At 37.2% G+C, this 26,562-nt stretch overlaps 2 protein-coding genes and 1 non-coding gene across 3 annotated transcripts in view; 1 reads left to right on the forward strand and 2 right to left on the reverse strand.

Moving 5' to 3' along the window:
- The window catches only part of ift172 (intraflagellar transport 172), a 57,476-nt gene extending 50,943 nt beyond the window's left edge, over positions 1-6,533 (reverse strand). The window contains exons 1-10 of the mRNA XM_030128011.1: positions 6,345-6,533; positions 5,190-5,333; positions 3,987-4,099; positions 3,845-3,884; positions 3,476-3,541; positions 2,789-2,868; positions 2,006-2,093; positions 1,697-1,911; positions 1,475-1,598; positions 412-507 (exon numbers count right to left, since the gene is read on the reverse strand). Coding sequence (XP_029983871.1) covers positions 412-507; positions 1,475-1,598; positions 1,697-1,911; positions 2,006-2,093; positions 2,789-2,868; positions 3,476-3,541; positions 3,845-3,884; positions 3,987-4,099; positions 5,190-5,333; positions 6,345-6,383 — 1,005 coding nt within the window. The 5' untranslated portion in view covers positions 6,384-6,533. The remainder of the gene's footprint in view (positions 1-411; positions 508-1,474; positions 1,599-1,696; positions 1,912-2,005; positions 2,094-2,788; positions 2,869-3,475; positions 3,542-3,844; positions 3,885-3,986; positions 4,100-5,189; positions 5,334-6,344) is intronic.
- Positions 6,534-6,910: 377 nt separating this feature from the next.
- trnaa-ugc (transfer RNA alanine (anticodon UGC)) lies at positions 6,911-6,982 on the reverse strand. The gene has a single exon. It is a non-coding gene; the product is annotated as a tRNA-Ala (tRNA).
- A 2,617-nt stretch (positions 6,983-9,599) lies between these two features.
- The window catches only part of cad (carbamoyl-phosphate synthetase 2, aspartate transcarbamylase, and dihydroorotase), a 41,659-nt gene continuing 24,696 nt past the window's right edge, over positions 9,600-26,562 (forward strand). Inside the window, exons 1-16 of the mRNA XM_030129068.1 lie at positions 9,600-9,979; positions 14,467-14,606; positions 14,822-14,951; positions 15,076-15,218; positions 15,815-15,956; positions 16,848-17,019; positions 19,518-19,703; positions 20,177-20,286; positions 20,686-20,828; positions 20,925-21,056; positions 21,991-22,224; positions 22,933-23,154; positions 23,927-24,115; positions 24,220-24,344; positions 25,648-25,781; positions 25,911-26,023. Coding sequence (XP_029984928.1) covers positions 9,898-9,979; positions 14,467-14,606; positions 14,822-14,951; positions 15,076-15,218; positions 15,815-15,956; positions 16,848-17,019; positions 19,518-19,703; positions 20,177-20,286; positions 20,686-20,828; positions 20,925-21,056; positions 21,991-22,224; positions 22,933-23,154; positions 23,927-24,115; positions 24,220-24,344; positions 25,648-25,781; positions 25,911-26,023 — 2,397 coding nt within the window. The 5' untranslated portion in view covers positions 9,600-9,897. The remainder of the gene's footprint in view (positions 9,980-14,466; positions 14,607-14,821; positions 14,952-15,075; positions 15,219-15,814; positions 15,957-16,847; positions 17,020-19,517; positions 19,704-20,176; positions 20,287-20,685; positions 20,829-20,924; positions 21,057-21,990; positions 22,225-22,932; positions 23,155-23,926; positions 24,116-24,219; positions 24,345-25,647; positions 25,782-25,910; positions 26,024-26,562) is intronic.

Raw genomic sequence — 26,562 nt, forward strand, 5'->3', positions numbered from 1 at the left:
TAGTGGTATTTATGTGTGTGGGAAAAAATCCAAAGGGGAAGAATATGGATCAGGTTCTGGTCCAGGAATACAGCCCAGTTTTGCAAAAACAGCTTGGTTCTCTTAAATATAATGTGTAGATTAATGTCATTTTTTGCTGCATTCGTATGGTTTGTTAGTAGTCATAGGTTGTAGCAGTAGTTTGAGAAATAATGATAGCATACTGTATATATTATGATAATCAGAGTTTTGTCTGAGGCTGTTTTTGGTTGTAAGACTGTCATGATAGCCATTCGTGAACCTCTATTACACGCAGAGTCACAACCAAAAACACTGGCACATTTGTATCACATTGGGCATCTTTTGTCTGGGACCACCCAAAGCTGCCCACATTTAGACGACCTCTCTCAGTGCTTGATTGTTTTTTTTTACCTGGCTCAGTCCAACGTAGGTCATCTCAAACTTGTTCTTATAGATTGCCCTCCTCAAGCAGCAGTCAAACAGCTCCACTCCACCACACAGAGTTCCCTATAAACACACATGCAAACACATGAAACCACATTAGTTCACACAGCATTTATTATGTGCTATCAGTGCAAGATTAATCAGTCTACATGGCAAATATCGCAATTCATTTTTTTCTTTAACATACAAACACCTAGAACAAAAAACTTCCCAGCTCAGTGTTGTTATATCAGGATACACTGAAAAAATCTAAATCTTACCAAGTGCATTTTTCTCATTTCTAATCAAAATAACTCAACATTTTCAAGATTTTTCTGCTTAATTCAAGCAAAAAAAAAATCTACCAATGGAACAAGTGAAAATTATCTTGGTAAGATTTCTTGAAATAAAATTTTCAAGAACTATTGTCTAAAAACAAGTTCTTACATATATCTCACAGAAAAGTTACTCTTTAGGTGATAATGTCTTATTTTAAGTGTGATGAGATATTTTGACTAGAAATGAGGAAAAATACACTTGGCAAGATTTTGATTTTTTCCAGTGTATGATATATCACAGCGATGTAAATGTAAATACCTTCCTCACTTTCAGCATTCGATGTTATACATTTGCACTATTTTCCACTAGATATAAGTTTCAAACAATTTTGTGCTTAAGTCTACTGGGTAAGTGAAAAAATAAAAGCACAATGGTTAAAGTTGTCATACTGACATTTAAGGTGCATCTATTGCTTCACAACGCCAACTCAAGCACTGGAACAACAGACAAAAAAAAAAACCCCAATCTACTCTGAATGTTACCAGCAGTATTTCCACAGTGCAGTGAACTGAATTATTTTTCTATTGGTTTCTTTATTTGTGACGCACTGGTAAAGGACCCTCAGAAAATGACTGCAAGAGATGAAACTTTGCACTAGGTTTTACAATATCTCAGCTTGTTAATTTGCACACAGAATAAAAATGCATGAGAAAGGCAGGTCTGAACAGGGCCTAGCACTGACTCATGGTTCAGATAAAGTGAAAGTATTTACAGCGCAGAGGCGTGATCCATCTTTCTTCCAGGCCAGGCTTGTGATGGTGTAGAGGTTCAGAATCTCTTTCGGTTTAGCTTCATCCCACACACCTCTCCTTGGTGCCCAGTTAAACACCCTCAACCTGGATAAAACACCAGAAGAGAGATGACAAAATCCCACTGATCAGTTCCTTTTGAGCTCATAGGCGAAAACTTGTATCTAAAAAGCCGACACACTGACCGGTCATAGCTGCCAAATACCACAGACTGCCCACTGGGGCTAGTGGCGGCCACCGTGAACTCCCTCTCCGTCGGGTCCCGGGTGTAGTCGAAGGTCTGCAGGATGTGACCCTCCCTGCCGTAGGCTAACACCTTCTTGTCACAGCCGCCCACCATGATGCTGTTTGCACCCCAGGCCAGGGCGTAGGGTGGGCTGGGGTGCATCAGCAGCTTTCCCTGAGCGTGTCAGGGGGAGAATGGGCATTAAAAAACAAACTTTTTAGATACATTATCATTTAAATACAGTGACAAATGAAGATAGAACAAGTACCTGAGACTCCCCTGAGCCTTCATCATCAAAGAAGTAACGTACAACTGTTCCATCAGCGTGGCCAGACAGGATGCCTTTACCAGAAACACTGACACAAAGCAAAGAACACTCAGTCCACTCAACTACCACCACTTTAACACCTCCTCTGTGTTTCCTGTCCTGTGAAAACCATGTATCTCTAAATGTGTTGATTTCTAATGTCCATGGTAAACTGAACAATGAAATGTTCCTTAATGGTTTGAGTCTCTGAATCCAAATAAACTTTTTAAAAACTATTTCATACTCAGTGGAAAATGCATCACCACAAAGCAGAAACCAGGCTTTTGTTCTGGGCTCATGAAAAGTTGAATTCTGAAAGACATGTGTTTCTCAGAGGACAGTAACGCTACAATAGAAAAGGACATAATTTACATGCATAACAAAATTGCATATTCCTTTTTTTCCATTTTTGTTCAATTTACAAAATAAAATATAACTGGGTAATAATGTTGCTGGTAATATTAGCATTTTTTCCTTCTCCCATAGAGATTCTGATTGTTTCATTTCAGTAAAATAATATAAAAAAACACCAAGCTATTATTCAGGGGGGTTGCATATAACAATATGACAATGTTATTGAATATGATGCATCACAGCAGATTATACTACCAAAATAGTATGAAGTAGTTCAAATGAGCTGAACCTTAGACATGTGCAGCAGTAAAATGCAACATACATATGAATTAACTATCCAAATATATCATTTATGTCTGTATATGATAGGATTATATGTTATGTAATTACTTAGATGCCAGTGAAACCACACAGGACTCTGTGCCGTAGATGGTTGATGATTTGTTCGTCTGTGTGTTGGCAAGACGAACCTGTAAAAAGAGTCAGAAACATTAAAATTAACTCAAAGAAATAAGGATGTTTTCACAACTTTGGTATCTATATAGTGTCATTCAGCTGTGTAGTTGTGTATTTCTCTATGCAAAAATTGGAACTTATGTATTGTGTTGATGTGAAAACCTTTTTTGCACTTAATATATAAAAGACAAAAGGCTAACGACTTGTATTATCATTTCAGATTTGTATATAGATGTGATTTACTAAATTCTATGCAAAAATATCTCTTTTCTCTGAAACTCACTAAAATGTCTTACTCTCAGTGTAAGAATATACATTCGTTGTCTACACTTCAACTATCCTCATCACCCCATGACAACTTTTGACACCACAATCAGTATATCTATGTTCACCGTTCCTACAGTCAGAAGACCAACATGTTCAAGACCCATTCAGACTGGAATAATTTGCCTCCAAACATATAAAACTTGACATCATTTCAAATATTAAAAAAGAGAAAGTTCTGCTCCAGTGATATTTTCTACCTCCAGTAACTGTACAAAATATAGTATATAGTATAAAACATACATGAAATGACATATTCACCTAGTATTCAGGTTTAGAAAAGTAGTCTGACATTACCTTGCCATCAACTAAGCCATACACAATTGCATATTCTGCAGGCCAAAGCAAACAAGTCACAGCACTCTGCAACATAAATAAAATAACATTGTCAGGGAATTGATAATGGATGCTGCAGGTATGACAAAAATAAGAAATTAAACTGCCATTGATGTCAGGATTATAAATATTTATCTAAAGGCAAAAGATGATCCTGATCAAAATATTTCCAAAACATGGATTAAGAAGTAAACACTGAAAAAGCAAAAATGAGAAACTACTGACCAATACTGGCATCATGTGTACAACATTTACACCACCGAAGGCTTCATATCTACACTAACATCAGTGATTAGCTAATAAACCATGTGTTGGTTCATATTTACTTACAGTCTGAACAAATTTGTTGCAAATGGCTTTTTTGTCACCCCTAAAAGAGAAGATAAAATGGATCAAATCTGTTTGCATGTGCAGACTCATTAACCATAAAAAACACTTAATATGGAAAATAATATCAGCCAAAAGGCATTACCAATCCTCTCCAATTCTGTAGACAAAGATGATGTTGTCAGACTGCCCGATGGCAATTTTGGTCGAGTCCGGTGAAAACACCATGTCGTTGACAACATAGCTCTGTTTTCCATACTGACAGAAGATTAGAAACGCATTATTGTGATAATACAATCTGCATGTTCCCCCTAAAACTCATTAATATTCCTTTGATACAAAAACAGGCGCTGACATATCAAGAATGGCATTAAAGTTTACTGTAACAATAAACAGTGATCGTTATCATTTATTTATTTTATGATGACCATTGCTTCATAACATTATGAATGTTACATTTGTGTTTTACTGGTCTGTTGTTGTTTATTTTAACAGGTTTTCAATTCTCCTTTTTAATGACTTGTGAATGGTGCAACACTAAAGAAACTTTACTTAGTTACAATATACTACTACTATGTAATATGTCTGTCAAAAAAATGTGAGCATCAGGAATAGAATAGTTGTCCAGAGACATTCAAACACTTTTTAAAGTCCTGTATCTTTTACTTATGTGTTCATCATAACCAACGCAACCATACAGCCATTACTATTGCATCTGTAGTGATAAATGGACTGACACTGCAAGATAAATGATTCGAGAACAGAACAGCTCTAATAGTCAATATGTTATTTGTTGCATGGTATCATGGCTGTATTTGCTGTATGAATTATAACTCTGCTTTTCTCAGAGTAACTACTTTATTTCCTAAAGGTGGATTAATTTATGATGTTGGTTTTCTATTTTAGGAGAGAGACCCTTTGGTATGACCATAGCTAAATGTGGTGTCATAAGAGCATGGAAATTCAGTTTTGCATGTTTCCTAGTTCCTTAAGATCTGGAGACACTTAGTAGAACACATTAGGATGCAGAACTGATGATATAACACTAGTATTCTGTATTGCACTGCTTTTCAGAGGTTTAACAGGCTTTGTCCTGGGATTTCCTTAAAATCCATGGACTGAAATTCACTCGTGGATATTTCAGTCAGCGTATGATTGACACTGACATCGACTCTGTGAACTTTCCAGGTTTATTTTGCAGAAAACTTCATAACTGAATACATTTTGTTTTTAAACTCAGCCAAGATGATACAGGAAACCCTTAACGTCTCACCGGGATCATCATTATCCTCAATATTTGGTGGCATTTGTATTAAACATTATTACTGTCCATGTCTTTCTGTCTTACTTTTGAGTCCAGGGGTTTGGTGGAGAACTTGTCTCTCCTCTCTCCTTGCTCATCATAGAGTAGTACCACCCTGTCTACAGTGCAAACTGCAAACTTGGTGTTATTCGGTGCCCAGGCCATGCAGGTCACTTTTGCTGCACCCTCCTATAAAGACAGAAAAAACAGAGAGTGAGTCAAAGGTGGAAAATGCCATATTTTTCAAAATTTTCATAAAACCCTCATGCATGAAGCATTTTATTTTTCATTTTTTATTGAATTACATAATGTTCTTTTACTTTTACAAACCTCTCAGCTCGAGTAAGACTCAAGATATGCATATTGATATTGTCCTGCCAGAAATGTTCAAGGGGCTTTAGGTAATTACCTGTGGCACCTTGTAAATTATGTGCTTGTATCACTTTTAAGATGATCAGTCTGGAATCCACTTCTATAGCTATTCATAAAAGCCTTAATGAGTTGAAAAAGACTTAATAAGTTTCAAAATAGTCTCTGATTTTAGGATTTAGACCTTTTCTTTATTTTTAACATTAACATGAATTAACATTAAATTAAAGTATTGTAAGTAAATATGAGTTCTTCAACAGGATGGAGACGAGGTAAAAGACAGTTATAGAGGACTTTCTTGTCTTTATTCTTTGTCTAAGGTCTTACAAAGTCATAAGTTCCATATACATATGTTTACATTACAATGAATTCCCCTGACAGATGCTTTGCATTATGTTAAATGAACTGTATTACACTCATTTCTATTATTATACAGTAAAGCCTACAGAATATCCAGTAACTAGCTGACACCTAACAAAGCAACTACCTTTCATTAAGGCTTTTCATTATCTTGTAAAAGACACTGGTTGACCTAAAACTCTTTAATTGTTACAGCTTGTGTAAGTAATTATAAGTTTTGCTCTGGATCAAATCAGACGCTAATTTGACACATATTAGCAGCAATAATGTACAACGAGGTAATGCAGACGCAATACAGGATTTTATTTGTAAACCTCTATATCTAATTCACACGAAGCCCCGCACTTTTAATGATTCTGATGTCGAAATAAGTTTAACATGGAGCTTAAAACCCTTGTACATCTCAGTTTCATAGCTAACTGATCTGTCTTCAGCATCTGCTAACGTTAGCTAACATTTCACTGAACGCACCTGGGGGGTTAAAAGTGTCTTTAGATGCTTCAGTTGCATTTCTGGAAGTCTTCTGGAAGCTCAGATGAATATACAAAGGAACGCACTGTTTTATTAGTGCTAAAAAGTTTAGTGCAACGTTTAGATTATGGTAATTTTGTTGTCCATTTCCAAGCTAGCAGCTAGCAGAGAGGACATCTTTGTAGTAAACACAACTGTGATCTCCTTAGTTACCGCCGGGGCGGGGACTTAGGATGCCTTCACAAAGTGTGGGAAATGAGGAAACACCAAGACAACGTTTTAAAAAAGATCGGAAGTAACTTATTTTTAGGCAGCGAATGTCTAAATTGTTAAGCCTACGTAGATTCGAGACAAAAACTCAGACTTTACGATCGATATTTGAGATGGTCTACGCAGTCTTTATAAAGTTTTCCATCAGCCACGCGTTTTATCATCAGTTTAGGAAACCCAGTAAGGTATTATTTGTGTTTTAATTGATCCAAAATAGGATTTTTGTTTTTTACACAACAGTTGGTGTCGTGGTTTGTTTGAAAAGGTATACGAGCAGTGAGGAAAAGACAAAACAGTGGAGATGCCGGGGATTGAACCCGGGGCCTCATACATGCAAAGCATGCGCTCTACCACTGAGCTACATCCCCTTCACTGACAGCTATAGAAAACGCAACTCTCTTATGCCTGTTTGGTTTCTTTACGTAAAAAAAAAAAAAAAAAAAAAAAAAAAAAAAAAAAAAAAAAAAAAAAAAAAAAAAAAAAAAAAAATCAATTATTATGTATACTGGTCATGAATTTGCCGGCGACAATACTGGGCTGCATCTGTCCAAAATAGAAAAAAAGACGAAAAACAGAAATCCATACAGTTGTGTTCAGGAACACCCCTTCATGCCAAATATAAACATTTGCACATAAGACATAACACAAGTCGGATACATTTCTATTTACTTCTTGTTTGTTTTTTCCCCATAGTGTATGTAAGGTACTAAATAAAAATGAAACTGAAAAAAGAAGCAGACTGCTCTGTGTTCGTCCATTATTTATAGATTTAATCAAGAATTTGTTTTGTTGTTTTTATACAAAGTCATTCTTCATCCAGCCTCATTTCGTGTTAATCCAGTTTCTTGGCCACCATCCGTTACCACTGTACAAGTAGATCTACCAGGAAAAGAAATATTCCAGCTGTTAGAAGTTGTGGTACAGGTACGCCCCTTTCAACGTGGTGACGTCAAGGTAGCGCACAACCACGTGAGAAGTTTACAAAATTTACCGGAAACAGATGAGGCTAATAATAGAATAAAAGGGCTGGACTTGTAATGACCTCAGCAATCTTAATAGATCAATAACTTTGAGATGGACAACCAGAATAGAAATAAAACTGATACTACATTATTTCATAGACAAAGTACTGATTTAGTATTTTCAGAGAGCAGTTCAGGATAAGCCAGGCCTTTGACACAATCCTTTCTTCGCAGTATCTCACGGAAGTCAGTGTGGAAGTGTTAAATACTGCATTTATCTTGAAAGTTTATTGGAGACTGATTCCAAAAGCTAGTCAAGCCCAGCAAAGCCCCCTATGTATAAATTCCTCACTTAATAGCAGAAATAATCACTTTTATGACCTGTTAGGAAAATGGCGGCTTAGTGACAACTGTTTCATAAATGAATTTCAAAATAACTCAACTAACAATGTTGTCCACAAATGTATGCATAATTAATTAAAGGAGTGGCCACTGAGACTGAATAGTGGGTTTTATTTGACAACTAGTCTTCGCTTAGCTGCTGCTGGGTTTTGTTTGTTTAATGAAACTCATTCTCTGTGATTGGAAGCTATGTCACAGTTGTGTAAGGAGTTACACTAACAAGGCCCATCTGAGTACCAGTATGTACCAGTATGTTTTCAAAATAGTGTAAATACCAAAGTAGCTGATGCTAGCACAAATTTGTTTTGAATAATATCATCTGCCACTTAGTGTGTAAATTAGCTTAGGTAGCCAGCAGAGTGTGAATATACTAGGGTGAGCATATTTTGATTCCCAAAAAAGTTACGAAATGATCACACACTAAGTACTGTAGTATTCTGTGTAAAGCCCTGTAAGCACTGAGAAAATATTTAGATGAAACAGGCCAATAGATAGATAAATAGACAGACAGACAGACAGATAGATAGATAGATAGATAGATAGATAGATAGATAGATAGATAGATAGATAGATAGATAGATAGATAGATAGATAGATAGATAGATAGATAGATAGATAGATAGATAGATAGAAGCAGACAAAACAAAACAGGCATGTTAGTAACCACATTAACATTAAGGTTAGCATATACTCTAAAAAACTTGCTATGTAGTGATGTTTTTTTGGGACTGTCAGGTTATAAAGACCTTACTGGGAAGAGATCCACAAACACATACAAAATGTATTTAATGTAAACATTCTGTTTAAATGTGAAACCATGTATTTGGGCAATCTACTGTTTGAGTCATGGAACATTAAAGATAAAAATTTACTGGCTATACTGTAGGCAGCCAGTAAGAAATCTGTAACCAGGAAATGGTTAAAAGCAGAACCACCCACCACTGATGAATGGATTGGAATTGTCTATGAGATTTATGTTATGGAGAAGATATCCTTTTCCCTCAGAGCTGAAAAAGAAAAATGTTATAATATCTGTTCCAAATGGACTGAGTATGTAAAACCAGTCAGATCTGATTTCATTTGATTGCATTTGTGCTTCGTGTGAACCTATCTACTTTTATGTGAGGTTGTGATTGTATGAGGTGGTGCGCTCCCCTGTTCTGTTTAGTTGTATTATTGTTTCAACTGAAATTAATGGTCCATAAATGGAAATTCTAGAAAGGCAATATGGATATAATCATCGAAGATTTCTATATCCACCTTGTTTTGATTTCTTGAATGATTAAGGCTTTAATGAGTGTATGTGATGGACACTTGCCTTTCCAATAAAAAGAGAATTAAAAAAAAAAAAAAAAAAAAAAAGAAATATAGTGATGTTGCACATCCTGAGGTGGTTCACATGAAGGTCTACTATTTATGTACAGTCCCTGCTGAATTCAGGTCCAACATTTTTTAATGTCGTTTTTAGAGTCCCACGCCTGTCCCATAATAGAAACAGAACTGAAATCCTTATTACTGTGAATGATCGCCTTTCTCCGTGTCGCTTTTATTTTGAAAATCCACACCACCGCGTCTTCCTGTCGCTCCGTCAACTTTGCGGGTACAGGCTGTGGGCCGACTTCCACGCTGCTGGCGGCGCGTGTGGAACACTTAGCTCCCTCGGTCCCGTCCGATCATCCGCTTAAATTATCCAAAAGACTTCCTTTTTGATTCCCAGGCTTCTTCCCGGTCCCTCATTCGTCAAGACACTGAAGGACAGACATTTGGTCGGTTTCAGCCGCGGTTTGTGGACTCTCTTCTGCATCTCTTGGTTCCTCGCGCGGCGTGCGCTTCACGTGGAAGCCGAGGCTCATTCATCATCACTTCTGGGATCTCACCCTTAGCATTAGCTCACTAAAAAATAAACAACAACAGCAAAGATGGCAACCTTAATCTTAGAGGACGGGACAACATTTAAAGGCCGCCTTTTTGGAGCCAGTGTGTCGGTGTCAGGAGAAGTTGGTAAGTCCAGAAAATGATTCAAACTTTATTTTTTCCATCTCCTACCATCCACCTGCAGGAAGCCCAGTTCAGAATAAACTTTCTGTGGTTTTCAGGCCATAGTGTGATTGGGCTTTTGACATTCTCTCATCCGAGCTACACCTTCCTTCTGTGCTGCCTTCAGGAGCGTCTCAATGAAATAGAAAAATAAATCCCAACGTTATCATTTTGTTCTTTTCAGCATCTTCAGGCATGTGTGCGTTTTTGCATCCTTTTGCACCCATGTAAATAATCCACCACTCATCTATTATCTACCCATAAAGTGAGTTTTAATAGACTAAGGTGATTACAAGGACTGTCTGTGACCTCCTCATTTGAGCCTTACCTGCGGAGTAGTGGGGGGTTGAAGGCAGCCCAACTGAAGACTAGACTGGTCCTGTGTTATCTGTACAAGGTTCATTTTTAGTCTACAAAGCTCTTCTTTTGTGCCGATGAACCAGGCAGCACTAATGTGGTGCAGTTTTCAGTGGGATTTGGCGGGTTAAAACTGCACAACAGAACAGCCTGTTCCCTTCTGGATGCCACAACTCACACTTTTATTAGAAGTTAATGAAAGGTTTTAAAGTCATAACAAATTCAAACATGTGTATATATAAACGTCTTTGTAACACTGCTGCACAATATCTCCAAATGTGTTTTAACAATATAGTTTTCAGGTTTTCTTCCTGTATTAAAGGCTGCATTTCAGTGTTGAGTGAAAGCTGATGGAACCAGATGGTCATTTGTCCTTTTAAACTTTTTTTTCCTCTATGGTCAAAACATAAAAAAAATCCTACGAAGCAGCAGAACACCTCACATCTCTACAGGTGAAATATTCAAAGCTGAATAAAAATTACAAGACATTGAACTGGTGAAGTTTTTAACTGATGATGTGAACAAAATAAACCCAAGAATCATTCAGATTGTAATAATTTAGTTTTAATGCCATATAGTAATATTTTACAGTAGCGATAATTGCTTTTTATTGTTTTATTAGCCTACTTGGAAGGTTTACTTTACCAGTGCCGTGATCTATTCTGCTTATCAGTTTGGTTCTATATGGATTTACAGGTTTTTGTTGTCATTACATTTCCTCTGTTATCACTGAACAAAGTCTAGAAACCGATTAGAAAAACACACTGATGTGAATGACATATGTAGAAGCACCACTGTTTAGCTGCTGTGTAATTATGAATAATTGTTGCCACTGTCAGAAACGTCCTGACTTTGACGTAAAACGAACCAATGAGCTCGGAGGCATAACGAAAATGGATCTGCCAGTTTGAAACTAGTTCTCCATTACCATCCCTACATGTGTGGGTTAGGCAGAATTATGCACAGCACAATTACATGAAGACGGCAGTTGTCTTTTTACCTAAAGGTGGAGTAATTGATGGTAAACTGCAATTATTAAGCTCAGATAGAATCATCATTCTCAATCAGAATAGCAATTTTCTCTCCTTTTTATAAAATGTAGGTCAGTTGCACCAGATCTATAAGTTTTCCTGTTGTGATGGCTTTTGCTCTTTTCTGTATCTGATTAGAAAATCTGTTTTTTTTTTGCACAACAGCATGATAATACTGTCAGTGTCTAGATAAATTAAACAGTAGTCCACATTTTCTATACACATAGCTCCACTGTTTTCTATTACTTGCCTAGATTGTGGCAGACTAATTTGTTCTGTGGGACTTTTAAATTGAATCCAAATCGACAACAGAGCTTTGTATAATGAATCACATGCTGTAAAATGGCCAGATTTGTCCTCTCTCTCACCTTAAAAAATGGCATTTTATTCCTAGGAGTGAAGGAGTGAACATGCTCTGGGCCAGAGGTGTCAAACTCATTTTCTTCCGGGGGCCACATTCAGCCCAATTTAATCTGAAGTGGGCCGAACCAGTAAAATAATAGCATGATAGCCAATAAATAATGACAACTCTTAATGACAACTTTTAGTGCAAAAAATGACATTCAGTTATGCCAATATTGATGTTTACAAACTATCCAAACAAAAAGGATGTGAATAATCTGAAAAAAATGAAATTTGTTAAGAAATATAAGTACGATTTTATCAATATTATGCCTTGACTTATCATTTATAAATATGCGTTACAGATCAGACCTACAAAGACACAAAACATTTAGTAACAGGCAGAAAATTGTTAAAAGTGCATTTAATTTTCTTCCGACATTTCAGGTGGTTCATATTTGTTCAGGTTATTCACATTTTATTGTTAAAGGATAGTTTTTTAATGTAAACATTTTCATCTTTTAATGTTTTTTGCACTAAATCAAAGAGAAAAAAAATTAGTGTTGTCATTATTTATAGATTATTATGATACTATTTTTGAGTTTGATGCCCTAACTTGCACTTTGCAAATTCATCCCGCGGGCCAGATTGGAACCTTTGGCGGGCCAGTTTTGGCCCCCGGGCCGCATGTTTGACACCTGTGCTCTGGGCAGTTGAAAGACTTGCAGTAGTTCTTCATGATCATTTCTTCAGCAAATAAAAAACATGTTAAACAAATTCTCCAGGTTAATGTGAACTAAACCCTAACACCTCAGTGCAGATTGTTGGGATTCTGCTGATGAATCTGACTGTCTATCCCCTGTGTTCGTTACATTGGTTATTACCTTGACCATAAAACAGACCTGAAACAGGAGCTAAGAATAGCAATGAATCATTTGTTTAATGAGCATTCATCAAGACAGATCTGTGGTCTCCCAAGGTTACAGAGAATCAGTTTTCCTGGCCCACAGACGTGAAGTCTCAAAGCACAGAACCCTTCTCTCTGACTCCCCATCCTCAAGAGCCCCAAATTTTCTTTTCCCTGCTTCTTTTTACTCTCACATGGGGTGTTGTCCTCCTACTCTTAACTTCAACCAATCCCATTCACATATCCCCCACACCACAGCTGTGCACTCCATTCTCACCCCCTGTCCTTGCCCCCCAGGCCTCCTTAACGCTTCTCTTTGTGGGTAATATAACAATAAACATTCTGCTCTTCCCTTACCTCCTCTTTTCCCACATTCCACACTCCTAAAAACCAAGCTAACCCACCTGTGACACCCAGTATTTTATCGCTGTACCCCTTGAAGCCTGTAACCCTCTAAATATGTCACACAACTAAGGGAAAATCAGCAAAACACAGAAATCATAGTTATGTCATATTACATTCCAATTACAAAACATAGCAATCATGTTTGTATTCTAATTATATCGTGTTCAGGTTTTTATATGTTCCAACAAGGCAGATAATGAATTATTGTTATAAGTGGGCGGAAATTATCTTGCAGGTTAGAGCATCACTTTGTCAAATACAGTAATTAGTCATAAACATGCCATGTAAGATGAATATCAACTCAGTAGAAAAGTTTGAAATACTCTGTTATTTCATAAAACGTGATGATGCATACAGTCCCTCTGAAAAGTACATCATACATATGCCAAATCAGGACAGATCATTATGCGAGGTCACAACATCACCCATCTGTGTCTAGAATTACTGACTTGGAGGGGAAATAGATCCTATTACAGCTACTGTAATTCTGTTTGTGTAAATCAATGCTCTGCTGCAGTGCTTTGCCTGTGTGCTTTGTGTTTCCATAAAATGTCGAGTGAATATCAAGTGAAATATTGAAAAGCTGCAAAAAAAAAAAAGGGTAATTAGTTTTGTTCTGATAAACTGGTTCAAAGTGAATAAACTAGGGCTCTTTACTCCTTACATAAAACAACATAGCTCACATAAAACAGTACAATCCAATGTCAACAGACAAATAAAACCATTATACATTCATACTAGAGCTTTGAGAGGCATGGTATGAAAACACAGCCTATCCAAAGGTGCTTCTTATAGATGGAACACTTCTTTTACCAGACATGTTTTCACACTTTACCTTGATTTCTAGGAAGCTGATCGATTATAAGTTAAATATTTGCTATGTTACAACTGACTAGATTTAGGCTAGATCCATAGATGTTTTCTTATGTGCCTCAAGTACATTTATGGGAATTCACCTGCCATTTATAAAAGGTTCAGAGATGAATACAGGGTTCCCGCGGGGTCTTAAAAAGTCTTAAGTCTTGAATTTACAAATCTGCATTTAATACCTTAAAAAAGTAGTTTAAAACGTATTAAATTTGATATGGTAGGTCTTAAGTTATGTTGCCATAAACTTGTAGGCTGTATTGTGTTTAAATGTGTCTGGGAATTGTCTAAGCTGCAAAGACAGTAACATTAGTCTACTCAGTTCCAGCCGGACAATTTTGCAAACCAGTTATCATTAAGTCTGTAGCCCCAGTGAGAAATGATCACAGAACATTCAGCCCAACACACGTGCAGCGGCTACTCAAAGTTGACATTGTATGATTGTGAAATGGGCATTAAATTCTGTTCTAAGTAGCCTTAAAGTGTCTTAAATTTTAACTTGTAGAAACCTGTAGGAACCCTGTGAATGTTTTTATTTTCAGTGTTTCAGACGGGCATGGTGGGCTACCCCGAGGCTCTTACCGACCCGTCCTACCGCTGCCAGCTGCTGACCCTCACTTACCCCCTGGTTGGTAACTATGGTGTACCACCGGATGAAGAAGGAGAGTTTGGACTAAGCAAGGTCAGGAGCTACTGAAGATGAATATTTAATTAAGATAATGTGTGTGAGCATGCTTTACAAAATGTCAACAGAGAGGAAGTAAAGAAAAAAGAAGCCGGGTGTATGGGGATTCTGCACTTGTCATACTCATTTTGTTTTAAAAAGACCTTAAATAGTCAAATGTCAGAGAGATTATCCCATTGCATAAGTTTGGTGTGTTTTCCTGTGTTCCTCAGTGGTTTGAGTCGTCCAGGATTCATGCAGCAGCTTTGATTATTGGAGAGCTGTCGGAGAATCCCAGTCACTGGAGTTCAACCAGGTCACTGGACCAGTGGCTCAAAGAGCAGGGTGTTCCTGGAGTGCAAGGTCAGAAAATCTGCTCTGTGGGAAGTTAAATACAAGTCTTCTTTTACTGCATGTTGTCAAAAATTGTAATGCATAAAGTAAATCATAAAAAGACTAAAACCAATAATGTATTTCATTTCCCTAGGGATCGACACCCGCCGTCTGACCAAAAAGATCAGGGAAAAGGGAACCATGTTGGGGAAGCTGGTTGTCGATGGAGCCGTTGCGGACAATATTCCCTTTGAAAACCCAGACAAGAGGAATCTCGTCCGGGAAGTGTCTATGAAGGTAAACCACATCCATCCTACCCGGGGTTTATGCTGTTAGGACTAAAAAGTAAAAGCCTGTGTCCCCTGATTATACCTGAAAACTGAAAAATAAAGAATCAAGGGAGAATATTTCAAGGAGTTTACTTCTGGTTTTATGAACATACAGGCAATGGGTCCAACTGTTCTGTGAGGCTGTAGTTTTAATAAAATAGTTTCTTTTCGTAAGCGGAGAAGCAATAGCAGTTCTTTGTAACTAGCTTTACAGTGTACAATTATAGTGCAAATATGTATGTAAACAAGTAATATAAATAGCAGATACAGATGATTCATTCATATTTCCTATTCTGCTTGTCTTCTGCACTTTTTTCAATATTTTTGCTGCTGTTAACACTGTAATTTTCCCACAGTTTGATCAATAAAGACATGTCTTATTTTCATTTGTACAGAACAAAAAATACATTGAAAACATGCAAAGGGTATATAGGCTTTCAGGAATTTAAAACACAGAAAAGTCAAAGAAAATACTTTGTTGTAGATTTTACATGAAAATGCAAAAGGCTGTATGTTTATTTACATCTTGTCCAAAGTGAAAATTCATGCTCTAATTTTCTCCAGGAGGCGAAGGTTTTCAACCCCAGTGGTACTCTGCGAATCACCGTGGTGGACTGCGGCATCAAGTACAACCAGATCCGCTGCCTGGCTCAGAGGGGGGCCCGTGTCACTGTGGTGCCCTGGGACCACCCGCTGGACTCTGCAGGTCTACAGCTCACTCTGCTAATGCTAATAGTAAAGCTAGTGTTGACTTTTTGGAATTCAGACTAACAAAATAATCAAATCTGTGCGATGAATTCCAGTGATGGTTGAAGATGAATTGATCACGATCCTTTCCAGGAGTTAAAACAGGCCACGACAAAATCTTACACCAACTAAACGCAGATTTGGTAGTATACCCATGTCCATGTAGGATGGTATTTCCTGTTAAATCAACCTTTAAACATTTTTCCACAATCTCAATAGTGTCTGCTGGATTAAGTCTAGATGGTACTAGAGGTGCTTATTATTGAGGGTAATTTTCTACAGTAACTGTTTCATTCCAAAATACTTGGACACTTTTAAAACTAAAGGAACTGATCTCTAAATACATTCAAAGTCATTTTAAATGAATAGGAAAAGGATAAATCTGGATGTAGATGTTTTTTTAACTGATTGAATGGGGTTCTGCTTTGAGATGCATTTAAGGAACATTGTTGTATACTTTTAGCCCCTTTAATTCATTAATGGTGTTTGATACGTATGTTATTAGTTGAGTCTTTTTGTAAGGTTTCAGAACTGAGTTTCACTATGTGTTTTATGTCTGTTTTTAGTTTGGATGTATGGATGAAACTTCTGCTGCTGCTGTCTTGGCCTGGACACTCTTGCAAAGGGGATTCTTAATTTTAACAAGTCTCTTTTCCTGGTTGAATAATAAAATAAAATAACACTTTACTAGTTAGAACAAATAGTGCACAAATGTCTTATGCATATCCTCTTTTAAAGCTGCAGGATTAAAGCTTTATTACAGAGCCCCTTCACAGACAAAAGGAGTTTTATTTTTGCATTTTCAGTGCCAACACAGGCTTTGATTCTAGATACTGATGATGTTTTTCAGATTTTGACGGTTTGTTCATCAGTAACGGACCTGGAGATCCTCAGCTCTGCCAGACCACCATCAACAACATCAGGAGGGTGGTGTGTGTCGACCGTCCCAAACCACTTTTCGGGATCTGCCTAGGACACCAGCTGCTATCCTTAGTCATCAGAGCAAAGACCTACAAGATGAAGTCAGTACTTCCCACTTCATTAGCACACAACAGCAACAGATCATGGTTTTACTTTACAGATTTTCTCTTCACTCTAAGTATAAGATGCTATGTTTTAAGGTGAGAGAGAGGAGAATCTGATCATTTTACAGCATGTGATTTATGTAAAGTACTGTTATCTTGAGAAATTGCCATAGTTCTTAAGAATTACTGTGGAAATTAACATCCACTTGTTTTTAAACTTGAAATATTGACAAGTATTTTACAGTTAAATACATATAAAAACTGTGGCACATTGATAAAAGGTGACGGCAAGTAAGTGCAATGGAAAGAGATTTAGAGAATAATTATGTGTGTGTGTGCATTTGTCATGCAAAAAGGAAACCATAATTTTCACTGAACTGGTAAGAGAAAGAAACAAAAATGCCATTTAATGGGAAACGGCAATGAAACGCCACATAAATTGAAAGTTTTGTAAGAGTCTGAAACAAAATTATAGGATCCAGACCAGCATTTCAGTTCAGGTGCAAAGATAAAGCCAGCCTCAGGTTTTTGTACATATCCTGTCTGTCAGCCCATCAGTGAGCAGCTAATGATGATGAAGAACAAATGATTAATATTCTCATAACATAAGTGGATTGAAATGCACATAATTTTGTATTTGCTTTTGCAGATTTTCAGAAGTTTCCGCTAAAATTCTTAAGATTTGAATGGAAAAATGTCCAAGTAGTACACTGACATTTCCTTGTGTGTCCTCATTGTGGCTCATGCTGCAGGTCTGACACCAAAGAATCCCTGGCAGGTTTTAGCAGATTTTTTTCCCAACAGGACAAAGACTTTGCCCTCAGTGACCCGAATCCTTTTCTTCACAGATGCAAACTCAGGCTCACACAGTTTCTCTGGGAGAGTTGTGATGTGAAATCCAGCTTTTTGCTGTTCTCAGCAGTCTGGCCTCTCCTTTCTGAGTACTGCAGAGTTGTACCGTCAGACCTTGTTATTAATAACACTGAACAAACACACCGGCACACAGGAGAAAGCGGTCTGTTGGTCACTGCCAATCCACAGCTTTATCAGACTGAGTGAAGGTCAGCATGGGTGGCAGATGTTCCTATTACCCTGTTGGAATGCAGACAGCATCTCCTCACAGAACAGGACTGAACATATGATTACAGACAGTACTGGGCTTTTCCTTTTTTTAACACATTTTATTTTTAGAATGACATTTCTACCTCATTTGGCTTCACATATCGTCATAATGTTACAAATGCATTTACAAGTGATTGGAATCTAGACATGGTCGAAGTGTTAAGAAAATGTGCATATTGGAGATTTCCCATAAAATTGCACAGAGCTGTTCCCATGTATCTCATGTAGAAAAAACCCTGAAAGGGGTCATATTTTGCAAAACCCACTTTTATTAGTCTTTGGTACATTTATTTGTGTATTTGTGGACCATAACAGCTCAAAAAGTTTTAATTTGAACCCTCCGGGTGCTGCAAAGCTATCTTTATATTCATTTTAGCAAAAGTCGAATGGAGTTCTACAACTGCTTTAATTCCTTCATAATTTGTTACATTTTATAACTAGTTACGTCATGACATTTGCACATATAAGGTCAAGACTTCTGATGAACATTTCTCTGAGTACGCCATAATTGTTTGGCAGCGGCAGCGGTTGTAGTCCACACTGAAAATATGTCCAAACTTCAAGCCAGTTACCTAAAATGTTCAGTTGTTGGTTGTATTAACGAACACAAGTGGCTGAACAGGACAGAGAAGCATGGTCAACAACCTGGAGGAGGTGGGGCGTGAAGTGGCTCATTTGCATTTAAAGCGCCAGCGCTCAAAACGACCTTTCTGGTGTCATTACTCAGAAATAGGGTTGAAGATGGACCTGTGGAGTTGAATTAATGAAGAATTCAGACCCAAGCATAGCATTTACAGTTTATGTAGACCACAGGGAAATGTTTGAAAATGCATAATTCTATTTTTAAAAAGCTAAATATCAATCCTTTATTACAATAATCAGTGTATCACCATCCATAGCATTATATGGCAATCTCATGTATGAAGACATAGCATAGAGTAAAAGGTGTGGGTTTTTTTAAGCTGTGAAGCAGCAGCCTCCCCTTCAAGTAAAATCTGCACTATTTTTGTGGTAAATTCCACATCTGTATCTACTGTATGTTCCCTCTTGCTTTAATAAGCAAATCAATCACTTCTTATATAGACCAGCAGTTTTACTCTCTCATGTTTTTTCTTTTTTGAGACATTGATGCGTTCTCTGTAACTGTAGTAAGAAAACTAAAAAAGCTCATTTTTACATTATAAGTAGCATTTGTTTAATTATTTTCTGTCATTTTATTGATTTTCAAACCATATACTATTGCAAATGTCAATAGTGATGATATACAAACACAATCTGGACCCCATACTATGTGTTTGAAAACCTTATTATAATATAGTAGTGTATAACCAGCTGTTATGTTCATTTGTTAACCGTTGTGGCTGGTGTCTCAGGTACGGTAACCGAGGCCACAACCAGCCGTGCATCCATAAAGGAACAGACCGCTGTTTCATCACCAGTCAGAACCACGGCTTCGCTGTTGACCCTGACACCCTGCCTGCCGACTGGGACGTCCTGTTCACCAACGCCAACGACCACACTAATGAGGGCATCGTACACAACACAAAGCCCCTGTTCAGGTAACACACCACAAACCAGTCCTGCCTGCAGTGGTTTTACAGTAACCAGTCATAGTTTAGGTAATAGGGTCATTCTTTGCCAGTTCAGTTTAGATGAAATATTTGTATTAATTTATCAGGTCAGTGTGTTTATGTTTTTTAAGTGGCAGATTAAAACTTTCCTGAAGTCCACTTGTATGGTTTTTTGCATGCTAGATGTACTTGCTCTATGCCTTTACATCTCTAACTTGCTTATTTCACAGGCTCACTGAGTGTTAGACACAAAAAAACATTGAATTTAGCACCAAATGAGAAAAATTTTTGGGGAAAAATGGCTAACACATTTTTTTGGGAAATGAAACATAATCTACTCAAAGGAAAAAAAAAATACTGTAGTACTTATACTGAGCCAATAATGAAATGATAAAACAGAAAGTGCAATTAAAGGGCCACTTATTCGTTACGTCAAACTCTGATTTGTTGTGTTTGTTCAGTGTTCAGTTCCACCCGGAGCACATGGCCGGTCCCACAGACCTGGTCAGCCTGTTCGATGTTTTCCTCGATGTCGTCAGAGAGCACAAGAATGGTAACAGTACTAGATCAGGTATGAGTCCATATGTAATGCAGGTAAAACTCGTATACATATGACCAGTGTAATGAGAGTATGTTCATGTTTCTACGAGTAGAGATCATGGAATATTCTTGAATTTGAAGTTGATAGATCCTAATTGTCATTTAATATAGTTTCTTTCATCTTTTCCGCATGAAAATCCATTTCTGTGACAAATCTTTAAAGGAATTAAATGTCCTTTTACTTTATACTTTCACTAACTTACTAAGTCTAATGATCATATTCTTCATAAATCCTTACTGTAAATAAAACCACATATACTTTGTTTATATGAGATGCTCAAATAAGAGAAATATCTCAAAGCTCTTAAATAGCTTTGGATTCATTGGTATTGCAGCTCTGAGTATCAAATTGAACCAGACTCTTTTCTAGTCAAACAGCGCCTGTTGGAACACCTCACCTACTCTGGTTCCCCAAAGCCTGAAGAGGTTTTCAGACCCAGGAAGGTCCTGATTCTGGGTTCTGGAGGACTCTCCATCGGTCAGGCAGGGGAGTTTGACTACTCTGGCTCTCAGGTCTGAAACACATCGCTCATACATTTTCTGAATGTATTCATTTTTGTTATTTTATTGTTAATTATTTTAATTAAATGCTCTTTTTTGGTTTTCCAGGCCATTAAAGCTCTGAAGGAGGAAAATGTCCAAACTGTGCTGATCAACCCTAACATCGCCACTGTCCAGACCTCCAAGGGCCTGGCTGACAAAGTCTACTTCCTGCCCATTACTCCAGAGTATGTTACTCAGGTATGACTGAACTCTTTGCTAACTGTTGACTGATAACAGACTGGACACTGGACCTGCTGCTTTTGAAACCCCTGGGTCCTGCAAAAGGAAACACTTTTTTAATTGGAGATAGTACAAAAATATGTCACTGACCTTCGTGCCCATCTGACAGAACTACTTGGTTTGTAAAGTCATTCATTTCATATCACAAAAACACCACTATTATCCAGAAGTGGGTCAAACATTGGGCCAAACATTGCAGGGTTCGTACGGGTGCTTGAAATCCTTGAAAATGCTTGAATTTCAATGTTGTCTTTTCAGTGCTTGAATTTTAGTTTAAGTGCTTGTAATTATAACTCTGTGATGGGATTTATTTATTTGTTTTTAATATTAACTCTGCCAGGTTAGATGGGAAGCCAAAACTACTTACAGAGAGGTGATACATTTTGAAAAATAAAACTTTACATCAAAAAAGAAAATTAGTGAGTGCTCTTATGTCAACTTCAGGTACATTATCATCTTAATATTTGGCTCTGTGCTAGTGTGCCTGAAGAATGCCAAATGGCTTCCCTTTTTTTGTGTTCTCCTTTAATTTCTAAACATTTTACTATTATGAAACATAATTTTAGATGTTTAAAGCATAAAACAATGTACATCATTTGATAAAAAGTGAAAAAATAATCCTGAGTGTATATATATTTCTGTAGACAAGGATTTGACTCCAGCGATAAGGTGCTGTGCTGGAAAAATTTTGAAATGACCCTTAAAGTGCTTGGATTTGATCTTGAAAAATGTGTACGAACCCTGCATGTGTAAGCTGGATTTTTCATTTAAAGTTACAGAGTTCATTAGTGAAGAAATGTTGAGTTAGAGAACCATTTCAACCATTTACACACTCTCAAACATTGCACTCCAAAGCTTTTTTGACTTGATGTCTGATCCATCCTCGCTACAGGTGATAAAAAACGAGCGTCCAGACGGCGTTCTGCTAACGTTTGGTGGACAGACAGCTCTGAACTGTGGTGTGGAGCTGACCAAACTGGGCGTACTGGAGAAGTATAAAGTTCGGGTTTTGGGGACGCCAGTGGCCTCTATTGAAATGACTGAGGACAGGAAGATCTTTGTGGAGAAAATGGAGGAAATCAATGAACATGTTGCTCCAAGCGAAGCAGCACTTTCTGTGGAGCAGGTGAGAATGATGACAAGTAATTCCTCCTCCTCATCCACTCCAAAGGTTTTAACCCTTTAACAACGGCAGTCTCTCCACCGCTGCATTTTGCACTTTATAGCATTCAGATTACTGTAACTTCTGAACTGTTTGCACTATCCACGTTCAATTCAAATGGCATCGAAAAGTTGAGATCTTGAGCTTTCTAACACTATATAACTGCAGCAATGCGGGACTTTATTACAAGTAGAAAAGAACTGTTTCAGAGACTTCCACACAGGCTAAAAAATGACAGGAAATAACAATATGAAGACAATATGGATACTGAATGTTCAAAACCAAAAAGCATGTTTGAGCAGATGTAAAATAGTTTAAAGTTTATTTTTCCAAACTCAAAATGTTTAGTTTTGGACATTTACAGTTTTTTCTGCTGATAACTATGCTAAAAACTTCAAGTCTGTTTTTTTCTTTTTAATTAAACACTTTATTTTAAGCATTTATTATTCAGAATAATACGATTAATGGCCAGATATTGAAAGTTAAGTTCTTTCTGAAAACAAAAGGTGCAAAAGAATTGGTAAAAAAGTTATTATCTGACACTTTCATTGCAAAGAAAACATGAAGACACCTAGGTGGCCTGTTATAATGGCAGTATTAAAAGGGTTAAAGATTCATCTGAAGAGTAATTGTTCTCCTCAGTTTGATTTTAACACTGTCTTGTTGCTGCAGGCGGTGGCGGCTGCAGAGCGTCTGGGTTACCCTGTCCTGGTTCGGTCGGCATTCGCTCTTGGTGGTCTCGGCTCTGGCTTCGCCAACAATCGGGAGGAGCTGACCTCTCTGGTGACGTCAGCCTTCGCCCACACCTCTCAGGTTCTGGTGGACAAATCCCTGAAAGGCTGGAAGGAGATTGAGTACGAGGTGGTCCGAGACGCCTACGACAACTGTGTCACCGTAAGTAAAGACAACACATATTTAATTAGGTGGAAGTGTTTGGAAAAAAAAATAATAAAGTTTTTGTGTGGGATTTTAAAGCATAATAGCTGTATTTGCTCCTTGCAAATACAGGTACATAAACCTCCATGTACCTGTATGAGAATGGAGCCTCATATTACACTAATAAGAGTAGAAATACTTAATGTAACTACCTTAATCTTAAGAAATTGGCACGATCAAAGGAAGTTTCTTTTAATTCAGAATGTGTCTCAAATTCTCACTTATCTATCCAATAGGACAAATATTAATCCTAACAACCAACTTTAACAACAGTAAATGGCGCATGAGGACAAATTATTAGTAACCTTGGTAAAAACATTTGGATGATGCAGAATTAGTTTGATGTCTACATGCAGTCACAATGAAAAATTAAGAAACTTGTAACTGCAACTATGGATTAATTCATTTTTAATTGTCATTAAAAGGTTGAAATGTTTCTGGTTGCAGATTCTCTAATGTCTCCATGTTTTTCTTGGTGATAAAATGAGCAGATTGGTTGGAGTTTGTGTTTCTACCCAATGTATTACATGACTTTCATTTGTGGAAAAATCTAACTTTAGCCGGTCTTTTTCATTGTCAGTCATTTTATAAATACATTGTTCAGTCTAATAATTAAAATAAAAACAGTGATCAAAAACTCTGTTTAACTGCAGCCCTGTTCTAGTGTAATAAACTTGTTCTATTAAACATGTTTTTGTCATGTCTTTATACATGTCTCATTTCTTTCCAGGTCTGTAATATGGAGAATATAGACCCTCTGGGCATCCATACCGGGGAATCCATTGTGGTGGCGCCCAGTCAGACGCTCAATGACTACGAGTACAACATGTTGAGAAACACAGCCATCAAAGTCATCAGACACCTCGGCATTGTGGGAGAGTGTAACATCCAGTATGCTCTCAACCCTGAGTCTGAACAGGTAAATGTGTAGAGATGCGACATATTATGTAGTTATTTATTATAGCAGATTCTCATCTAGTACGAATGCAGATGAAACCAGTTGTCTTTGTTTATGTTTTGCAGTATTACATCATCGAGGTGAATGCCCGTCTGTCGCGGAGTTCAGCTCTGGCCAGTAAAGCGACCGGTTACCCTTTGGCCTACGTGGCAGCTAAACTCGGCCTGGGGATCCCACTGCCGCAGCTCAAGTATGTCAATTTTAGGTCATTTTAAGGTTGATGTGGAGGCAGAGGTTGCAGAAATCTGTAGAAGAAGAGACACTTATATAAAAATACAAAAGACTTAGAGTAAACATTTAAGTACTGAAATGAAGTGAAATGTCTAAGTTCTCATTTGCCCTGGTGATCGTTCATCCTTGGTAGTTTTCCAGAGTTCAACTGGACTGGTTTTGTTCTTCAAAACAGCTCTCAAACTGAACAAATCTGAAATGTACTCGGTATAAAAGTAATTGTACGGCTTTGAAGGAGATTTCTACTGGCAGTTTGTGTAGAAAACAAACTGAGCACTACATATTGGTGTGATGTGAGGACTATTAAACCATGTTGATTTATTAAACAGATACAATATTGAAAATAATCAACACTAACTTCATTACAATGTGCAGATCAGAATGTGAAACATCTTGAAGTCCTTGATATTTTTTTTTTTGTCAATGATATTGACTGTATACAGGTATTTTTTTGTTCATTACCACCCAATCCGTTTTTGCTGAAGATGCTCAATGATCTTTCCAAAATTAAAATGATTGACAATTGCCTATAAGTGCACTAAAACTAAAGTTATGAGCCTAATTTGAATACATAAGGCATAGAAAGTCCAGATATTGATGGTAAAATGTATGTGATCAAAGGAAAAGGGGAGGGCTCCACTTAAGTACTGGAACAAATGAACTATTGGCAGTATTAGAATAACAAGAAGGTAACAAGGTACATTTATTGTCACCATTTCCATCAGATAAGGGTTTATGGGCGTTGTTACAAACATGTGCAAAGCCAAAAAGCAGGTTTGCCCAGTGAATGTGTTGAATCTGGTTCATGGCCAGATGTAATCAAACACATACAATGCAGTTTCCTGGTGGATGAATGTGGCGTTCCTGTTGTGTAGCTTATAGTTGTTGTTACAAAATATTACAAAATGATGACATTTATTAATTTAATCAGCACCGTGGCAACTAAGCAGTAAAAAAATACTTTATTTCTGCTTTGTTCCTCTTCTCTGATAGTACATTGAATATCTTTGTTTAATACACATTTATGATGGTCCTTGAGCTTCAAAAACAGTGATCAACATTTTTTTTTTTTACCATTTTCTGACATTTCATGGATCATGCAACTCTAAAATAGGTTACAGATTAATCAACATTTAAAACAATCATTAGTTGTAGGCCTAACTTTAGCAACCTCTTTGTGCAGATTTCTATGTACGTGTTTTATTTAGCTGTAAACATTTTTGTATCATGATGTGAGATACTGTGAATGTGCTTTTTTATAGGAACTCTGTCACCAACTCAACGACGGCCAACTTTGAGCCGAGTTTGGACTACTGCGTGGTGAAGGTACCTCGCTGGGATCTCAGCAAGTTCCTCAGGGTCTCCACCAAGATCGGCAGCTCCATGAAGAGTGTCGGTAAGATCACACCATGTTAAGAGTGTTTGTTTTTGAGACCTGGAACCATCCCTGTGTCTCGTCTGTCTATGCCTGGGTGTGTTTGAACACTTTTTTTTTGTTTGTTTGTTTGTTTGTTTTTCTGAACAGGTGAGGTGATGGCTATTGGACGCAGCTTTGAGGAGGCCTTCCAGAAAGCTCTGAGGATGGTGGATGAGAACTGCGTCGGCTTTGATCACACCATCAAACCTGTCTCAGAAAAGGTGAAAAGTCTTTAAAAGTTGAATGCTGCTGGAGACTTGGGCTGTTGCCATCATGTGGTTTATTTTGACTGTTGATTATCATACATATAATCACAACTAATAGTATAAGCCAAATAATGGTATAATACTTATGCTTTCCTTAAAAATAATTAAAAATCTAAATGTAGACTGTTTGACATTTGGGCTTTATAAACAAGAAATCACACAGCAGGTGTAATGTAATAACTTAAATATAAAAAGCTAATAACTTTAAGTATCAGTAATTGAAATAAACAATGTACAAAACAGATAAAGCCTTGATTTTTACATGAATAGATGCTGATCAATCGTGTAGTCAGGCAAATATTACAACACAAGCACCTCGAGAGAAACAAATGGTCTATAAACACATTATGCAAACCACATCATACAAAATTATCACAATCAACTCAAATAACTGAGATCAGACAATTATGACAGTGTTTTTACTGGTATTTAAAAAGTATAAAATATAATCTGAATTTGTGTCCTTAAAATGTCCGTGAGTAGGATATGATTTT

Source organism: Sphaeramia orbicularis, chromosome 24, assembly GCF_902148855.1.
Source record: "Sphaeramia orbicularis chromosome 24, fSphaOr1.1, whole genome shotgun sequence".
Taxonomy (NCBI): Eukaryota; Metazoa; Chordata; class Actinopteri; order Kurtiformes; family Apogonidae; genus Sphaeramia; species Sphaeramia orbicularis.